Here is a 20,367-nt window from a genome sequence, read left to right on the forward strand (position 1 = left end):
ATTTTTTCAAAATGCTGTTTAAATATTTACCCGATTAAGGTGAATTAAAATGCAGCCTTATTAATGAGCAAAACGTTCGGATATTAAAGGGATACTCCACTTTTTTTTTGGAAATAGGCTCATTTTACCACTCCCCCAGAGTTGAACAGTTGAGTTTTACCGTTTTTGAATCCATTCAGCCGATTTTCTGATATTTAGAAGAATATCAGTATACAGACAGTTTCTGGTCCCATTGACTTCCATAGTAGGAAAAAAATATATACTATGGAAGTCAATGAGACCAGAAACTGTCTGGTTACTGATATTCTTCTAAATATCAGAAAATCGGCTGAATGGATTCGAAAATGGTAAAACTCAACTGTTTAGCTCTGGGAGAGAGGTAAAATAAGCCTATTTCCAAAAAAAGTGGAGTATCCCTTTAAGCGCACCATTTACGCGTGGCTGGGAGCAGGTGTAGATTTCTTGCGTACCAACTAACATTTGGCAAATACGAACCACTTTACACACGATTTACACACAAATTCGTTCTGCTCATGTTTCATGAATGAGACCCAATAACTTTATATACGGTGCACTTTCAGATATAACTCTTTGCAGGATGTTTTCATTCCCTTAGAGCTATATTCCACACTACATGAACAGTCATTTTCAAAAATCCATGATAGGTGCTCTTTAAGACTGGATTTGGGAAACATGCATACCAAGGAGACCTCCAAAGGTGATGGCAGGCGAGAGAGCAGCAAAGTAGATAAAGATGATGGCAGCAACAACCTGAGCATTCAAAGCATCCGTGATGTCACTGACATAGTGCTGGTATCGTCTCTTCATGTCTCTGATCATCCCACCGAACGGAACACCGGTGCGGGCAAGCGGATCTTCTGGAGGAGGTGCTAAGGATTTAGAAGCTGAAGGAAGATAGATAGGCATTAGATATCTAAAAAAAAGACTGTCATAATCAAAGTGAACACCATGACACAAAGTTGAGGAAACTAAATATCACCTGGAAGGGGTTTATTTTATGATAATGATGGCCTGATTGTACATTTCCCAACTATTTCACAAATTATTAATATGAGGTTTTAATGTCAGGCTTCAACTAAGAACTTAAAAGAGCCATGAAGGAAATCTGTTTCGGGGTCAATTTTATCTTGTAGTGTCAGTATACAAAAATATTTAGTAACACTTTACAATGAGCTTCCAATCTCAGCTAATCAATTTTAACATTTACCAATATATTATTAAAAATCAGTTGTATCTGTTCATTTTACATGAACTAACAATAAACATAATCTATGCTTAACAAAGATTTAATATACTGCAACAAATGTATTGCTCATTGTCATTGTTGATGCATTAACTAATGGGGCCTTGTTGTAAAGCGTTACCAAATATTTGAGGTTTCAAACTGAACAATCACAATTTAATATACCAGTAAGTTTTAATTCTGTGTAATAAAATTAACTAAATTAGATTTTTGCACATAGTTCATTTACATTATTTCCAATTTCCATTTCGTTTTAAGCTTATATAGTTCTTAATAAAAAATGCACTTTTATATTCAATACTCCTAAATCAAATGCTCTCATGCTTTTCAGAAAATATTTTTGAGAAATATTTCTGCCATTTTATATTTTCTGGAAGCAACTTTCAAAATGACCCCAGCCCGTGGGTCCAGTTTACAAAAAAAAGTTAATGTATACCATCTAGAAATAATCCTTCCAAAAAGGTTCATATGAACCAATGAAATTGTTGGGTGTGACAATAATTACAATATATTCTCAGTAACATGTCCAAATTTAAACTAAACATGTACACATAGACACCTGAATACCTGAGGACACTGTATGGCAAATTTCAACTATAACAAGAAAACTCTCCAATCGTTTAAGGAAGTTTTAGACTACAATTGTATCCCACAATACATAGCATGGCAATTGAGGTTTCAACTGCTTGAACCTCTGATCTACTTGTAGTTATATATTTTTATTCACACATAATATATTATACAGTGATCTTATCCTTTAATCATGGGCTGTACTTTGTGTATGTCTCCTTACGTTTGCGGGGTTTGACTTCCAGGCGGAGTTTGGGGTCAGAGGGGCGGAGTCTCTCTTGCAGTAGTCTCTTCTGGAAGGGGATGAGTGATGCTAGCATGGACTCATTGGGAATCTCAGTGGGCGGGATCACAATGCAGCAGTCCGTGAAGTCTCCCACGGCATCGGTCAGCTCCCGGTCACTCTGAGCCTGGAAAGCTGCTTGGTTAAACACCTGTGTGTGAAAGATAGGTGTAGGAAAAACAAGAGAGAAACTGTATATAATGTGCTGTTTCTCTTTAATAACTTCAATCTTCAGAGAGGCTGAATTAAAGGGATACTTCACCTCTGGAAAGGTGAATGTGTATTTAAAATGGGTCATTTATGTAGAAGAAATGTGAATTTGGAGCTTTCTAGACTGAGAAAAGCCAGAAAATGTATTTCTGGCTTATGTGGATGAAAGACAACAACTCCCAGAATGCACTAGCTTCGCTGCCCCAGGAGGCCACGCCTACCGGTAACAGAGCGCAATAGTTAAACAACAAGTCTAGGCTACTAGTGAGTCTCTGTGATAAGTCTGCCCAAAAATGTGTTTCGTGGCCGCTGGCATGATTACCGATGAGCGACACCTGTGAGACTGGGAGTTAAAACACACATCAACAGATCACTTGTTTAGCGTTCATGTAAACACTACATTCAGATTCACCAATCGGAATGAATTCAGTTAGATTGAAACTAAAGGTGTACATGTAAACAATGAATGGCGACTGCAGAAAGCAAAAGCTGAATCCCGGACATCGACGGCCGGGCATGTCTGGGAAAAAGAGGACGGTAACCCCTACTACTCAGCTTTCTCCACAGAACAAGAGCCTGCTAGCTTAGCTTCTAAAAAAAGATGGCCGACACTATGTGTTCATTCTGTGAGTGAGATCCACCCTCTATGGGCGGGTTGAGAACATGCAGGACAGATCCTACTAATGACTATTTAGTCTTTAGACAAAAATCCTACGATGACGCAAAATGGCGATTTTTGTGTCATCGGAGGATTTTTTTCCAGACAAAAAATACATAAATCTCTCGCCTCAGGGGGATATGAGGGTGGAAAGCGCGGTAATTCGAAAATACTACAAGTTTTCTACTAATACAAAGCTTAATGCTAAATCCTGAAGTATCCCTTTAAGATGAAAAGATGGTTGTTTTGTGGTTCACATGCTCCTTTTTGCCAGCATTTCCTGGGGCATGAATAATTAATATGGTACCAGTATTTTCCAACCCTTTTAGGGTACTGTACCCCCAAAACACAAGCACATCAGTGTAATTTTTAGATTTGGTGTAAATTTTAGTTTTCCAGTGTAACATCTTTAGACAGCACCACTTTTTTTACATTTTTGTTGAAGATTTTGTTGTCATTTTATTGTGATGTCAGAATGAGCCTGTTTCGAACTATTTGTTTGTAACATTTTTAGCATACTTTTAAAAAGAGTACTTATTACGGAAATAATATACTTAAAAGGAGCTTTCACCCCTTTCAACATTAATCTTTATTGCAAGTAGATCAAATATGTAGTCGAAATGTAAAATCATTTTTGAGTTTGGTGCCCTCTTGACCGAGAAAAGACAGAAAATAACTGAAGGGGGCATTTGTATGTAAGACAACAACTCCCGCAATGCAGCACGATGGACAGCTCCGCAAGCCACACCCACTAATACGGAACTACGTGCACATGAGAGAAATCATTCTTCTGTCTACAAGGATAACGTTAGCTGTCACCAGAGTTTGAAATTCATTTCACACAAAATTTCTAGTTAGTTGGCTGTGGCGAGCAGGACGAGGGCGACTGGGCGAGGGATGTGAGAGGACGGCACGAGTGATAATGAAAGACACCAGTGAGACACTCACGCACCGGTCTCGCATCTCATGTTGCACGGAGGAGCGGATCATAAACATAAAACATAGCAGCAGAATTTCAAAATCCTCTTCTTCCATATCATGTTTAGTTTCTTCCGTGATTATCATACTTCCTATCTCCACAGCGCCCACTGTAGGGTGAGTGGGTCCCACACCCTTGAATAATAATGAGCTAATGTTTGTAGTCTACAGATTTTAATGAAATATGACTTCCTACTTATTGTGACGCAAAATGACGATATTTACGTCATAATAAGCAGGAAGTAAAACACTTAAATCCTTATTTCTCCCATCTCAGGGGAAAATAAGGGAATAAACCATGACCATTAAGAAATATGACTGGGTTTCTAAAGATACAAAGCTTATTGCAAATGTGTGAAGTGTCCCTTTAAGTTTGAAATGAATGTAATGTTTTTCATTTAAATTTTAGAAACAGAGAGCTTTTTTTGACTACAGCATACATTTATATTTCATATTTACTTCTATTGTCTTTAATATGACCAAATGCACTGACAAGTATGCCAAACTAAAATATACTTTTATGACATTTCTATTGAAACGTGTATGTCATGTCAAATATATTTGTAATTAGACATTTTAAGAATGAAGTTGTAAATTAGTACATTTAAAAATATTTTTACTTTAAAACAGTACAGTTAAAATTACATCAAGTATTTTACGTTTGCTTTAGTATGTCAGTCAACACAGCAAAATAAGTTTACTTTAAAACATGACAAAATAATAATACATAATGGGCCCTATTTTAACGATCTGAAACGCAAGTATCAAGTAACTTTTGCGCTGGGTGCCAGATAGGGCCCCATGACTTAAAATGTACTTTAAAATAAAACTTTATAAAGTTTGCCATTATAAAGCTTAGAAGAGCCAGGATATTTTTAATATAACTCCGATTGTATTCATTTGAAAGAAGAAAGTCATACACACCTATGTCTTGAGGGTGAGTAAATCATGGGCTAAATAAAAAATACTTATATTATCTGCAAGTTTTGATTTTTAAACATTTTTTGAAGATGTAAAGCACATAACTGCACATTCGGTACAATTAAGAACAAGAGGAGGTGTGCGTTTGTAGCGTTTTAACATTATAGAAAACATAAATATGATTTTGAATAAGTTACCATATAAATAAAGGAAGCACTTTGCATACGACAGAGCTTTTTTTTAAAAGGACAGAGAACTCATGTTAAACCTAAATAGGTAACTGTTGCAATTTGATTTTCCTGTCAGTTCTCTTACTTTGTCAGCTAGTAGTGCTGCCATTGCTCGGCCAGACTCATGATAGTCCATGTCATTTGTGGATGGGCCAATCAGGATAAAGATGAAGCGCACAGGCACGGGAGCTTCCAGAGCCGACTCCAGCACCACAGCGTCCCGGAGACGCACGAATGCTACTGTGGGCCTCTCAAGGAACTCCAGAGCACCTTACACACAAACACACACCATTATTGCTGTAAAAAATACAGTCAATGTTTGATAACAGAAACACATTACTAGTTTAGTAAGTCACACCTTAGAATGTAAATGATTGGAATTATTAATGAAAATATCCTCACCTACGAGCACCATTGAGGCTTCTGCATGATCAGATGTGTCCCGCTTGGGTTGAGAATAAAACCACATGGTCAAAAAATGTCAAATGACTCATCATTTAATTCAAAACTTAGATAATACATTATAAATTAAAGCTGTGTTAAAGCCCGTTCACACCAGCAGAAGATATTGTTGCTTATTCTATTGCAGTTTTTATCTGCTGCTTTAAATGCTCAAGCTCTTTAAAGCAGAATAGGTTCGGATTGGCCGTCAATGTTTTAACTGTTCATCAGTTCATTCCAATTATATTATTTAAATACAATATACGTAAGCCCTGAACCCCAATATAAAAAATAAATAAATAGCAAAAAATAAATAGATAAATTCTAGTATTTTGAGAATCAAGTTGAAATGTTTCGAGAATCAAAGTCAAAAAGTTTTGAGAATTCGACTTGATTCTCGAAACTCGATTCTGAAACGCTTTGACTTGATTCTGGAAACGCTTCGACTTGATTCTCGAAACGTTTCGACTTGATTCTCGAAACGCTTCGACTTGATTCTGGAAATGCTTCGACTTGATTCTGGAAACGCTTCGACTTGATTCTGGAAACGCTTCGACTTGATTCTGGAAACGCTTCGACTTGATTCACGAAACGCTTTGACTTGATTCTGGAAACGCTTCGACTTGATTCTGGAAACGCTTCGACTTGATTCTTGAAACGCTTTGACTTGATTCTGGAAACGCTTCGACTTGATTCTGGAAACGCTTCGACTTGATTCTGGAAACGCTTCGACTTGATTCTGGAAACGCTTCGACTTGATTCACGAAACGCTTCGACTTGATTCACGAAACGCTTCGACTTGATTCTGGAAACGCTTCGACTTGATTCACGAAACGCTTCGACTTGATTCTCGAAACGCTTCGACTTGATTCTCGAAAACGCTTCGACTTGATTCTGGAAACGCTTCGACTTGATTCACGAAACGCTTCGACTTGATTCTGGAAACGCTTCGACTTGATTCTGGAAACGCTTCGACTTGATTCTCGAAACGCTTCGACTTGATTCTGGAAACGCTTCGACTTGATTCTGGAAACGCTTCGACTTGATTCTGGAAACGCTTCGACTTGATTCACGAAACGCTTTGACTTGATTCTGGAAACGCTTCGACTTGATTCTGGAAACGCTTCGACTTGATTCTCGAAACGCTTTGACTTGATTCTGGAAACGCTTCGACTTGATTCTGGAAACGCTTCGACTTGATTCTGGAAACGCTTCGACTTGATTCTGGAAACGCTTCGACTTGATTCTGGAAACGCTTCGACTTGATTTTGGAAACGCTTCGACTTGATTCTGGAAACGCTTCGACTTGATTCACGAAACGCTTCGACTTGATTCACGAAACGCTTCGACTTGATTCTGGAAACGCTTCGACTTGATTCACGAAACGCTTCGACTTGATTCTCGAAACGCTTCGACTTGATTCTCGAAAACGCTTCGACTTGATTCTGGAAACGCTTCGACTTGATTCACGAAACGCTTTGACTTGATTCTGGAAACGCTTTGACTTGATTCTGGAAACGCTTCGACTTGATTCTGGAAACGCTTCGACTTGATTCTGGAAACGCTTCGACTTGATTCTGGAAACGCTTCGACTTGATTCTGGAAACGCTTCGACTTGATTCTGGAAACGCTTCGACTTGATTCTCGAAACGCTTCGACTTGATTCTGGAAACGCTTCGACTTGATTCTGGAAACGCTTCGACTTGATTCTGGAAACGCTTCGACTTGATTCACGAAACGCTTCGACTTGATTCACGAAACGCTTCGACTTGATTCTGGAAACGCTTCGACTTGATTCTGGAAACGCTTCGACTTGATTCACGAAACGCTTCGACTTGATTCTCGAAACGCTTCGACTTGATTCTGGAAACGCTTCGACTTGATTCTGGAAACGCTTCGACTTGATTCACGAAACGCTTCGACTTGATTCTGGAAACGCTTCGACTTGATTCTGGAAACGCTTCAAATTGATTCTGGAAACGCTTCGACTTGATTCTGGAAACGCTTTGACTTGATTCTGGAAACGCTTCGACTTGATTCTGGAAACGCTTCGACTTGATTCTCGAAACGCTTTGACTTGATTCTGGAAACGCTTCGACTTGATTCTGGAAACGCTTCGACTTGATTCTGGAAACGCTTCGACTTGATTCTGGAAACGCTTTGACTTGATTCTGGAAACGCTTCGACTTGATTCTGGAAACGCTTCGACTTGATTCACGAAACGCTTCGACTTGATTCTGGAAACGCTTCGACTTGATTCTGGAAACGCTTCGACTTGATTCACGAAACGCTTCGACTTGATTCTCGAAACGCTTCGACTTGATTCTCGAAACGCTTCGACTTGATTCTCGAAACGCTTCGACTTGATTCTGGAAACGCTTCGACTTGATTCTCGAAACGCTTCGACTTGATTCTCGAAACGCTTCGACTTTTTTCTCGAAACGCTTCGACTTGATTCTGGAAACGCTTCGACTTGATTCTGGAAACGCTTCGACTTGATTCACGAAACGCTTCGACTTGATTCTGGAAACGCTTCGACTTGATTCTCGAAACATTGCGACTTTAATCTCGAAATGAAAGAATTTTTTTTTTAAGTTGCCGTTCAGTGTTTACGTATTAATAATATATATTATATTAAACTAATTATATTGTTTTGGAGCTGTTATCATTATAGTTGTGGTGTGAACTCTGTTCTTTTATATTTGGAACGATCTTGAGAACTTTATCTTTATCATTAAAGTTATTGTCCTTAGTGTGAAAGGGCCTTTATAATCATGCTCGAAACAGTTACTAGAAGAAAACTTGTGCTCACTTTGTCTGTAACAGAGAATTTCTCCATCTCCATGCCTGCAGTCAGGGGCTGGGTCTCTAAAGACTGGCTGGAGAGAGAGTAAGAAATAAAATGAATGCTTTTAAAGGTGAATAATAACTACACTACAAGTCTGAAAAAAAACGAGAAGCACGATCCAGCAAAATTCACTGTCATGATGCTATTCTGCTGTCAGTGGTTGCTATGGTGTTCTGTGTGTGTTTTAGTGCATTGTTATGCAGTTGCTAGGGTGTTGTGTGTGATTGCTAAGTGGTTACTACTGGCCCTTAAAGAGTACACCCCCAAGTCTCTGATATTCTGATTCTTCAAATATTTCATAATTATTTTTCAACGCAAGTACATAGTTAATGACACCATTTTTGCAACTGTTACTCTTGCATATTAATGACGTCTTCTATTTTGTACTTGAAAGTAGGGGTGTAATATCCTACCTCGGTTTTGAAGACACGCTATGTTTTTGGTACAGCAGGAGTAGAAACAACATAAAATTGCTTATTTTTTCCTATGTGTCTAAAAAGGTCTTTCAAAAGTCTTATAATTCAGTTGCAGCTGTTTTGAAATCTTTCATGGGCAAAATATTTAGCTAAATTAATATTTTAGAGTTATCGCACTCCCATTCTAATGCACGCCGGTGCTCCTTCAGTGAAGCCTGTGAAGTTTACTCACGTGCCGTATATCTGACAGGAGGGCAAGCCTCTTTAAAATCTTAGGATTTAGTTTGGATCTATGGAAGCCCATTTCGGCCACATATGAAAAAAATCATGCTTTTGTAAACCATGATTATGAGATAAAAAGTCAAAATTATGACACACTATGACATCAACCTCCAGTTTCACAGACAAGGTTTAAGCTAGTCCCAGACTAAAAGACATGTTTGAGCTGTTTAACTGAAAGCAACTTGCACTGACATATCTTCCAATATATTATATGTTAGTGCCATTGTTTCGTCTCGAGATTTCTCTAACCAGTAATGTTTTTTTTTCTACGGCATGTTTTTAAAAGCTACTTAAATGTCCTAATTAAACTAACGCCAAATCCTAGCCTAATCTAAGCCCTGTTTGTGAAACCAGGCCTAAAATTCTAAATGATGACTTAGTACACATGAAAATTATGGTAACACTTTACAATACGGGTGCACTAATAAGCATTAATTCATGCTTAACTAATGCTGAATTAATGTGTAACTAATGATTATCTAAGCTATTCATGATGATTATCACTTTAGGAACTAATTAAGAGTCTGTAAGGTTAATGTATTAGTTCATACATGAATTGTTATTAATTAAATATGTAATTGTGGATTAATTCCATAATAACTAATTTAACAAATAGTGTTAACTAATATGTTAATTACCAGAACGAGCCAAAGCCTTGTATTTCAACTTCCAGATAATATGACTGGTACACTAATATGCATTAATACATGATTAATTGCTTCATTGTTAGAGCAAATTCATGTGCAAATTACTACAATTACTAAATGACTAGTTAATAATGATGTGCCCCAACAAGTAAAGTCATAACATAATGATACCTTTGCAAATCATTAGCTAATGATTAAAGCAGACAACTGGAAGTTGAAGTGCATAGCTTTGACACATTCATTTACACTATTAGCTAATAAACTATGCTATTGAGGAATTAATACACAATGACACATTGAATTAGTAGCAATTCATGTATTACTTAATCTATTAATCATATAGACTCTTTATTAGTTGCTGATGCAGTAATCATTAGTTAATGGTTTCGTTCTTCATGAGTTATACATTAACTCATGATTATCAGTGCATTAGTTAAGCATTAATTAATGCATATTAGTGTACGGTATTGTAAAGCGTTACCAAAATTATTGAGTAGGCTATACCTTGATTTTTTTTTTGTTATCAAGGTACCAGAAAGTGTGTGTAGTACCTCTGTTTGTGCATTAATGCTTGAAGAACCTTATCTCTGTCCCCTGGCTGAATCTCCCTTTTGCTAACTAGGGTATCCACAATCTTCTCAATAATACTGGAAAGCATCTTCTCCTCTCTGTCCAGCATCACCACACCTGATCCAAGCAAAACACATGAAAAAGAATTCAATGCAAAGGAAAGATTAAGGCAAAAGAGGATGAGGGCTTTCCACAATAAACAGACACTATGGTCAAAGCTGAGGAGCACAGGTTGAGCAGGTTTTACGGGACACTTACTATCTACTACTGTCTCATCTGAGCATGTGCAGTGAAGTTACATTCTTTCTCATATTCCAGTTAGGACAGGATTGACACTAGAATGTGAGTGTGAAGTTAATCCTTGGAAACATGTCCATAACTCTAATCTATGAACCATTCCCAAACATAAATGACCATAATTCTTAGCCTACTATATTAGTAGAGTAGCTTTATGTACATCAATACATCGACAAAATGATCTGTTAATCATTACATGATGTATTTTTTATGAAACATGTTCGCTTATTTTTACTGCAAGCTACTGTAAAATGACAGCTAAATAATGTACTTCGTATAAATTATTTTTAGATGCACTGCAAGACTTACTTTTTAGGGCTGTCAAACAATTAATCGCGATTAATCGCATCCAAAATAAAAGTTTGTTTTTACATAATATATGTGGGTGCACTGTGTATAATTATTTTATACATTTAAATACACACACATGCTTGTATATATAAGAAATATTTTCATGAATGTACTGTATATAGATTTATGTATATAATTTATATTATATATAAATATTTTTTATATAAATTATATATTGTTTCTTAAATATACATGCATGTGTGTGTGTTTATATATATACACTAAATAATTATACACAGTGCACCCACATATATTGAGTAAAAACAAACTTTTATTTTGGATGCGATTAATCGTGATGAATCGTTTGACAGCCCTAATACTTTTACATTGTTATAAGGAATTTACGTTACAAATAAATGATGTTCTTTCGAACTTTATATTCATCAAATATTCCTGAAAAAAAAAAGATATCAAGGTTTCCACAAAAATGTCAACATTGATAATAATGAGAAATATTTATTAAAACACCAAATCAGCATATTAGAATGATAATTTCTGAAGGATAATGGCTGCTGGAAATTCAGCTTTGCAATTACAGAAATCAATTGCATTTAAAATATATTATAAACAAAAATATTTAATAATATTTAACAATACTACTGTTTTTATCAAATAAATGCAGGCTTGGTGAGCAAGATACTTATTTTTTACTCTTACCAGCCTAACTTTTAAACAGTAGTGTATAATAATGCATAATAACAATTACAAGTATATAATATTTGGTAGAGTGAGACAGCTTTGACATAGGAAATGTAAAGTGATTTGAATTGAATTGAAAAGGCGAGCTGAGTGTTGACCCCAGTCACTCCCTCACCCGTGTTCATTGTCCTGCGTAACTGCACCAGGCTCTTGAAGGTGAGGTAGGAGATGTGGGACGGACCCCAGCGGCCCGCCTCAACATCATAGGTTTCTTCATAGCCCATCCATCTGCCCGTCTCCCGCCAATAGCTCTGCTGGCCTGACTCGTTCATCTCCACATAAGTCTGAGATAATAAAACGACACAATAAACGGCTCAGCTAACTATCATACATGCACTCTAAAAAATGCTGGGTTGTTTAAACCCAAATTTGGGTCAAATATGGACAAACTCAAATGTTGGGTTAAAAATGCAATTAAAAAAAAATACAGTTAAAAGTGAAAGTTAAAGTTGGTTTAAGATTTTAAATGACACTTTTAACCCAGCATTTGGGTTTGTCCATATTTGACCCAAATTTGGGTTAAAACAACCCATTGTTGTTTAGAGTGTAGGTCCGCTAAACATCACAATGAATTTAAAGCATGGCATTGAGTAATTTATACACAGTTAAATAAAACAAAACAGAATATTTTACGTAAACGTTAATCAACTTTCATGCCACGTGGTTTTCCATCCACAAATTTACCCAGATTCACACAATCACTTAAAGGAGTAGTTCACTTTAAAAAAAAAAACTTTTGCTGATAATTTATTCACCCCCATGTCATCCAAGATGTCCATGTCTTTCTTTCCTCAGTCAAAAAGAAATTAAGGTTTTTGATGAAAACAATCCAGGATTTTCTCCATATAATGGACTTCAATGGGAACCAAATGGTTCAAGGTCCAAATAAGAGTTTCAGTGCAGCTTCAAAGGGCTTTAAACGACACCAGACGGTGAATAAGGGTCTTATCAAGCGAAACGAAAAAGTTTAAGTTTCATAAGCACAACTGCTAGCCTTGCTCTGTACTGCGATGCACGTTTGTGACTCTCCTGTTCAAACTCATTCATCAAAATGAACAAATCTTTTTTCGAGTCATGACTCGAGGGGTCCTAGATAAGACCCTTATTCATCGTCTGATGTCGTTTAAAGCCCTTTGAAGCTGCACTGAAACTCTCATTTCGACCTTGAACCATTTGGTTCCCAATGAAGTCCATTATATGGAGAAAATCCTGGAATGTTTTCATCAAAAACCTTAATTTCTTTTCGACTGAAGAAAGAAAGACATGGACATCTTGGAAAACGTTTTTTGAAAAGTGAACTGCTCCTTTAAAGGGTTAGTTCACCCAAAAATGAAAATTCTGTCAGTATTTACTCACCCTCATGTTGTTCCAACCCCGTAAGACCTTCGTTCATCTTCGGAACACAAATTAAGATATTTAAGATATTAAGATCGCTCCTGCATACAGTCCATAGGCTTCTTGAGGGACTGGCTCTTGCTGTCCCCGAAAAGTCATTAAAGACATCGTTAAAATAGTCCAAGTGACTACAGGGGCTCAATCTTAAGTTTATCAAACGACGAGAACACTTTTGTGCGCAAAAAAACAACAAAAATAACGACTTTATTTCAACTATTCACTTCCTTCTCCATGAGCCTGTAAGTCAGTTAACGTAGTGTGATTGCGTAGAGCTACGTCACACGTAGGCTCACTATTGGCCGACGCTGGTCATGTGTGTGTGATGCGTGTGACGTACAATAACAGAAGCTTACGCTATTAAACTAGTAACCTGACTTGCGGAGAGGGAGAAATAAACGAATAGTTGAAATAAAGTAGTTATTTTTGTTGTTTTTTTGCGCACAAAAGTGTTCTCGTCGTTTGATAAACTTAAGATTGAGCCCCTGTAGTCACTTGGACTATTTTAACGATGTCTTTAATGACTTTTCGGGGACAGCAAGAGCCAGTCCCTCAAGAAGCCTATGGACTGTATGCAGGAGCGATCTTAATATCTTAAATATCTTCATTCGTGTTCCGAAGATGAACGAAGGTCTTACGGGGTTGGAACAACATGAGGGTGAGTAAATACTGACAGAATTTTCATTTTTGGGTGAACTAACCCTTTAAGGATTGATGCTGGATAGATCACTGACAAATTGTAGTCTATTACTGAATAGAAATTACATGATTTAAATTGTCTTCAGTAATCTAATCTATTACATTACACATTTTAGGTAACATAAATCTGACTACTTTGATTACTTTTAACCTAACTTGTTATAACATTGATTTGAACAGTACGATCTTATATGATATTTTTTTTTTTTTAGAAAAGAAAATGTAAAAGATAAAAAAAAGAATAATAAAACAGAATATATTAATTATGAATAGGTACCGCTAATCTAATTATAAGTGTTTTAAAACATAATATGATCTAAATAAAACTCTTTTCTTTTTGGAATCTGATTACGTAAGCTAGATAACATGTAGTCAGTTACAATCCAGCAACTAAGAATAATGACTAAGACAGCCTTGAGCAGCAATTATTATGGTTCAACGCTTTAAGGCCTCTGAGCACATCCGTAAAAAGGTATTATGTTTTATTTAGGAAGCATGTAACCACTTAGATCATACAGTACATGGAAAAGACCATTAACAGCCAATACAGGAAAATTACAAATAGTTTTAAAGCTTTTTAACAGTTATTGAGGTTGTTTTTCACTATATGATATGAATGCTGTGGGATGTGCGAAAAATCGTGTATACAACCTTTACCCATGTGAAAAATGTTAAGGTGACCCTGGTTGATTTCTTTCTAATTTTTCAAAGGTCAAAGGTCAAACAGGCCCAGCGATTTTCGTTCCGATCGACATCCGTTAATAACCTTGTCTGAGAGCCATTCAAACTTCATTGTCCAACGGAGGCCGTGTTTTTCGAGTTCTTTTTTTTTTCCGTGTTTTTCACTAATGTCCTTGTAGACAATCGCGGCACCTTGGACATACACACAACATACCAGGTGTCAAGTCAATCAGACTGACTGTTGCATAGCTATAGCCGTTTAAATACAATTTTTTGTCATACATACTTTTTTATGATAGACAGACATTTTCTCCGTCTGACAAGACAAAAAATAGTCCAAAACCCACCAAACTGTAGGAATGACATACATAGATATTTTGAATTACAAGTACTGTAGATTGCATGAATTTATGTCCTTATACTGCAAATTGTTTGTTTAGAAGGTTTTGGCAGGTAACCCAAAATTTCTTAATATGGGAACTTAATTAACTGATTTTTATAGTAATGAATGAGTTTTAAATTAACATTTGACTACATTAGGTTAGACCAGCGCATGCCATTTAAAGGGTCAGATCAATAGGAATGCAGCACATCCTGTATGGAAAAACTGCATGTTATTACTTTTTAGTGAATTGAAACAGTGAGATGTCATCTAACATCCTTCTTGTTCTACTGGTTGTTATAGTTCAAAGCAGAGATGTAGACAACTTAAACATGATGGCGGGACCTCTGGTATGACTGTATTTGTGTGTGTGTTTCCTGGCCAGTGATGACTGATAAATTAAAGCTCATGTTTACCCTCAAAACATCAGGAGTGTGAGTGGCACAAGGCAGACTGCAAATGCGGAGACTAAGTAAATTAACAGGAAGTCAAGAATTGTAATTTGGATTTATGTGTACCACAGCTTACCAGACAGTGTTCTTGTTTATTATATTCATATTCAGAGCAGCTAGAAACAATGTTAGGGGTAATGCATTACAAACAACGCAAGTGACATAATCAGATTACTTTTGTAAAATAACTAGTAAAGTAGCACATTACTTTTAAATTAGTTTGTAGACTTATTTGTTACTTTTTCAAATAAGCAATGCAAGTTTTGCAATTTATTGACTGACACACCTCTCCTAACCCCAAGTTACAATATGTGCGCTGTAGACTGAATGTCTAAATGTCTCAATTGCTAAAAAACAGATTCAGTATTTCTCAAAAATGTAAAAACTAACATTTGTAAAATGCAAATTTAGAATTTTCACAAACCAGCAATTATTAAATTTACTTTATGCATTTAATCTCACTTTATTAACCCATGACAATGCATACCAATAAGGAAAATTAGTTGTTGTTTTTTTACTTTTATCAAAGGGATTGTTCACTTTTAAATACATTTTTGGTATATTTTAGCTTACCTCAAGGGCATCCAAGATGTAGGTGTCTTTGTTTCCGTAGTAGTTTTGAATATTTCAATTTTGATATTTTTAGGTGAAACCGTTGTTGTCTGTCACTCATATAATGGAGGTCTATGGTCACCACCTCAAAGAGCATGCACAGAGAAGTCCAAATTAAACATGATTTAATGACTCGTAAATGTAAGTACACATTGATGGCCTAAGACACGAAACGAGCGGTTTGTGTAAGAAAACGAACAGTATTTATATATTTTTTACCTCTCGTAACCACAGCCACAAAGCGCCCACGCCCTCAAATCACTTGGACGTGGCTGTGGTTACAAGCGGTAAAAACTATATAAATACTGTTCGTTTTCTCACACAAACCGCTCGTTTTTTGTCTTAGGCCATCAATGTGTACTTACATTCACGAGTCATTAAATCGTTTAATTTGGACTTTTCTGTGCATGCTCTTTGAGGTGGTGACCATAGACCTCCATTATATGACTGACAGACAAGAACGGTTTGACCTAAAAATATAAAAATTTAAACTACTATTTTCCAAACCGCGAGTCCAATGTGGCTACAGCGTAATATCATACAGGTATTTCCTTTTATTTGATTATTACATTGTTATTACAGAGTTATTACAGAGTACAGAGTATTATTACAGAGTTCAAGATGCATCTTTTCATACATTGATTATTACTATGATTATTAAACTGCAAGCACAAGCTATGCAAATGCGCCAGGCTTTCCTGCGCACACAGAGCCTAATAAGTGCACTATATTAGTGGAGTAATGTAGGGTATAGTGAATGAGGGTATAATGGGCAATTTTTGAGTCTTGAACTTTCTTCTTCTGCAATCCAGATTGACAGAACACGGCTGAAAGGTTTGTTTGAGCTGTGCCCTCTACTGTACAGGCATGTATTTGCAGTACAAAAAAAAAAAATGTTTATTGACTTCTGTTGTTAAAGGCTTAAAATTGTGGGTCTCACTTTATATTAAGTGTCCTTAACCTGTACTTGCATATATCCTTATTGTTTTCATATTGTATTGCAAAACACTTTTGCTGCTATTGAGGTGGGATACGGGTACGGTAAGGACAGGTTTGGTGGTATGGGTAGGATTAAAGGTGTAAGGGAAGGCGCAGCTTAATTACAGAAATGAATTCACATGCAGGTATTTAAGATAATATAAGAATAATGTATAACATACTGTATAAGAATAACTGTTTGGGGTTAGTGTTGACCCTTGTACATAAGAAGTGTGTAAATTAAATATATAGCGTGAGACTAATCATTTTAACGCATGCAACAATTTTTGCTATTGTTTTTGTGCTCAAAACTGTATAGCAATTATTGCAAGAATCCAAAGAACAATTCATTGTAAAATTAAAAAATGCATTTTCTATTTTGAACAGAATGTTTCAAATATTTGATAAATATCTATAGCAGTAAACCCCAGTTTAAAACAAATTAAATGAAAACATGACATATGTAAAACAACTAAATTATGGTTAAAAACCAATTGGGACATTAATTGCGCTTACCTTGAATTTCTGACCCTACGGCTCAAGCAATATTCTCTGTCACAGACCCTTACAAAAGTGTGCAGACCTTTATAAAGTCTGTGTACACCTGCAGCTATCAGACACACCTCTACACACACACATACAGAGTTAAAAAAGCAGATAATCATGTAAAATCTTGTAGGCACATATCGTGACCCCTAAAAAAGTAATCGGAAAAGGTACTTCATTTAGTATAATATCATAATATCCAAATATCATTGCATTAGAAAACCAAATATTGTTGAAAAATGACCAAAAAAAAGGTGAAGTTAATAGTTAAAAAACTTTATTTTCGAAGTATCCATATAAACTTTTTATAAATATCTGGGGTCGTTTTACATACATGTTTAGATATGACTTTGAACACGAAAAAAGTATTCAAATGTATCCATATCTCCCTTTATTCTTTTTCTAAATCACACACAAACACATCCAAGACGATGTGTTCTTTGACTCACCCATAATATTGATGCAGTAAACAGTATGTCTTGATAATTGTGCACTGGTTGAAAAAAAAAATCCAGTGTGTGTGTTCTCTGTATCTTATCATACTTATAGAGCCAGTGTCACCTACACACACTCTAGTGACACTAGTTTCCTCTCACCTTCAACATGTCTACGAACAGTGCACCGCCTGAGGAAGATTCCCCTCTGCTTCATTTCTTGTCCCATATTTTGGTCCATGAAGGCTCACAGGGTCAAGACTCAGGTCATAGCGTCCATTATGAACTGGGCAGGCCTGCGTGAAACCAAATGAGAATGTTGTAAGCGTCAAATACAGTTCTGCTTTGGCAAATATATATATATATATATTTTTTTTTTTTACAATACTATTAGTTTAACATTAATATTCACATTTGTACTGTATGTTTTGCCTGAGTAATCAAACATTATACTCACTTTAATGAGTTGTTTTGAAAAGTGGAAATTGGTAATTATTAAGAATGAGCAGGTATATCATCACTTTTGTATATTTTACTCCTGAATTTTGTATTGTGTTTGAGTTTGGGTAATTTTGATTTATATCAGGCTTCATTAAAACATCTTTCTGTTAATCAAAGCACAATCACTTTCTTTATTAGATTCATCTTGGTTCCACTATCACTCTCAAAAATAATAATTTCATTTCTGACCTAGAAACTCTATCCATGCCCAATTGAAAATATTTGAAGAGTTCAGATGCAAAAGCCTCTAAATGCCATTTGAAATTTTCTTCTTGAATGATGATTTTTATCAAACTTGTATTTTTAAGTTCAGTTATTTCATTTAAATAACAATTAATAGGTAATCATCATTGCCATTTAAGTGAAATCACTGAACTTAAATATACAAGCTTGATAAAAATTATCATTCTAGAAGAAAATTTCAAATGGCACTTAGAGGCTTTTGCATCTGAACTCTTCATTTGTGAAATAATTAAACAGCATCGCAATTCAACTAGAGATGAAGCGGGTGATCAAGTCTTTGCAGAATGCATTTGGAGAAATGCATTTTATGACTGGAAATGTAATGCTCCTTGAAATACATTTTGTAATATATTCTTGCAATGAAATATTTACATTTAATATGTATATATATATACATATATATACATTTCTTGTGCTGTTTAGAATTTACAGTATATTTACCAAGGCTACATTGATTCTAAAAATGATTATAATTTAAAATAACTGTAAATATATTTTAAAATGTAATTTATTCCTCTGATGAAAAGCTGAATTTGCAGTATCATTCATTACCCCAGTCTTCAGGATCACATGATCCTTCCGAAATCATTCTGAACTGCTGATTTGCGGCTCAAACATTGACCTAGGAAAGTATATTAGGTGTGTTTATACGTGTATTAGGTATATTATACGTATATTCACATAACCCCTGACTTGGGGTCATATAGGTCACCAACTAAATACACTGCCCGGCCACAAAAAACGTCACTGTTTGGATTAAAACAGGCAAATGAGTCTATGAGTAAATGTAGTGGATCAACATAAGATTCAATTCGTATTTGGTGTATATCTACCAGGCTTTGGGTATATCTAGCAGGCAATCGTTTTGGCTAACTAAAAGTTTCCAAACTACGTTTTTTTCAATGTAAACCTTATTCTAGAGTGTTATTGTAGTTTCGACCTGCTTGTCTTATTTCATTTTTGTACCAAATAATTGTAGAATTGTATTATTGTTCATTAAAACTTAAATTAAGCATTATTTTTTATCAAGGGACTGCTGAGGAAACGGGCGGCCAACGAAAGCCTTTTCACTTGGAGGCGCAACTCATCCAAAAGTGGATGGGAGTGAGTATTGATTTTAAGTGCTTGTATCATTCCCTTTATGTCTGAAGGCTTGGAGCTAGAATTCAGACGGTCTTCATCCATAAAAATGAATACGTTATTGAAGTGGCATCATATCAATCTTTATGGTTTTATTTTGCCTAGGCATCTGGTTTGGCCAGAACTGCCCAACAGGCCAAGAACAAATGGAAATGGAGATTACCTTGTATTCATCTTTCAAGTTGTTCCATTTCTTCTTGGCCTGTTTCTCTGCTTTCTGTCAAAATTTGTGTAAAGATTAGCCAGTCATATAAGAAACCTAACATGGATGCATAAGGCCCTTATTTTATCTTGCATAGTTTACTCTGAGACTGTAAAAAGAATATATCACCCCAAAATGAAAATTCTGTCATTTACTTACCCTCAAGTTGTTCCACAACTATATGTTTTCCTCTAAAAACAAAGGATTATATTTTGAAGAATATTTGTAACCTAACAGTTCTGGGGCACCACTGATTTCCATAATTTGTTCGTACCTCAAAACGGTTTGGTTACAAATATTCTACAAAATATCTTCCCCCAAGTAGTCATGTTCACTCAGACATGCTGCTGTCATGTTCACTCAGACACATCCACTGCTGCATTCTCGTCATCCTCGCTTGTCCATGGCTTTCCTCTTCCTCATCCAGTTGATCGGCTCCC

General features: G+C 35.9%; 1 protein-coding gene across 2 annotated transcripts in view; it reads right to left on the bottom strand.

Annotated features, from left to right (window-relative positions):
• slc4a1b (solute carrier family 4 member 1b (Diego blood group)) overlaps nt 1-20,049 on the bottom strand; it is a 34,171-nt gene extending 14,122 nt beyond the window's left edge. The window contains exons 1-9 of one of the 2 annotated variants that reach the window (XM_039655264.2): nt 19,889-20,049; nt 18,004-18,137; nt 11,781-11,949; nt 10,300-10,435; nt 8,368-8,434; nt 5,517-5,559; nt 5,200-5,384; nt 2,058-2,268; nt 702-905 (exon numbers count right to left, since the gene is read on the bottom strand). In XM_039655264.2, the coding sequence (XP_039511198.2) occupies nt 702-905; nt 2,058-2,268; nt 5,200-5,384; nt 5,517-5,559; nt 8,368-8,434; nt 10,300-10,435; nt 11,781-11,949; nt 18,004-18,012 (1,024 nt within the window). In that variant the 5' untranslated portion in view covers nt 18,013-18,137; nt 19,889-20,049. Of the gene's footprint in view, nt 1-701; nt 906-2,057; nt 2,269-5,199; nt 5,385-5,516; nt 5,560-8,367; nt 8,435-10,299; nt 10,436-11,780; nt 11,950-17,377; nt 17,465-18,003; nt 18,138-19,888 lie in introns of those variants that run through there. The other variant, XM_039655265.2, reaches the window with a different exon arrangement.
• Nucleotides 20,050-20,367: the final 318 nt, after the last annotated feature.

Source organism: Pimephales promelas, chromosome 17, assembly GCF_988280905.1.
Source record: "Pimephales promelas chromosome 17, fPimPro1.hap1.1, whole genome shotgun sequence".
Taxonomy (NCBI): domain Eukaryota; kingdom Metazoa; phylum Chordata; class Actinopteri; order Cypriniformes; family Leuciscidae; genus Pimephales; species Pimephales promelas.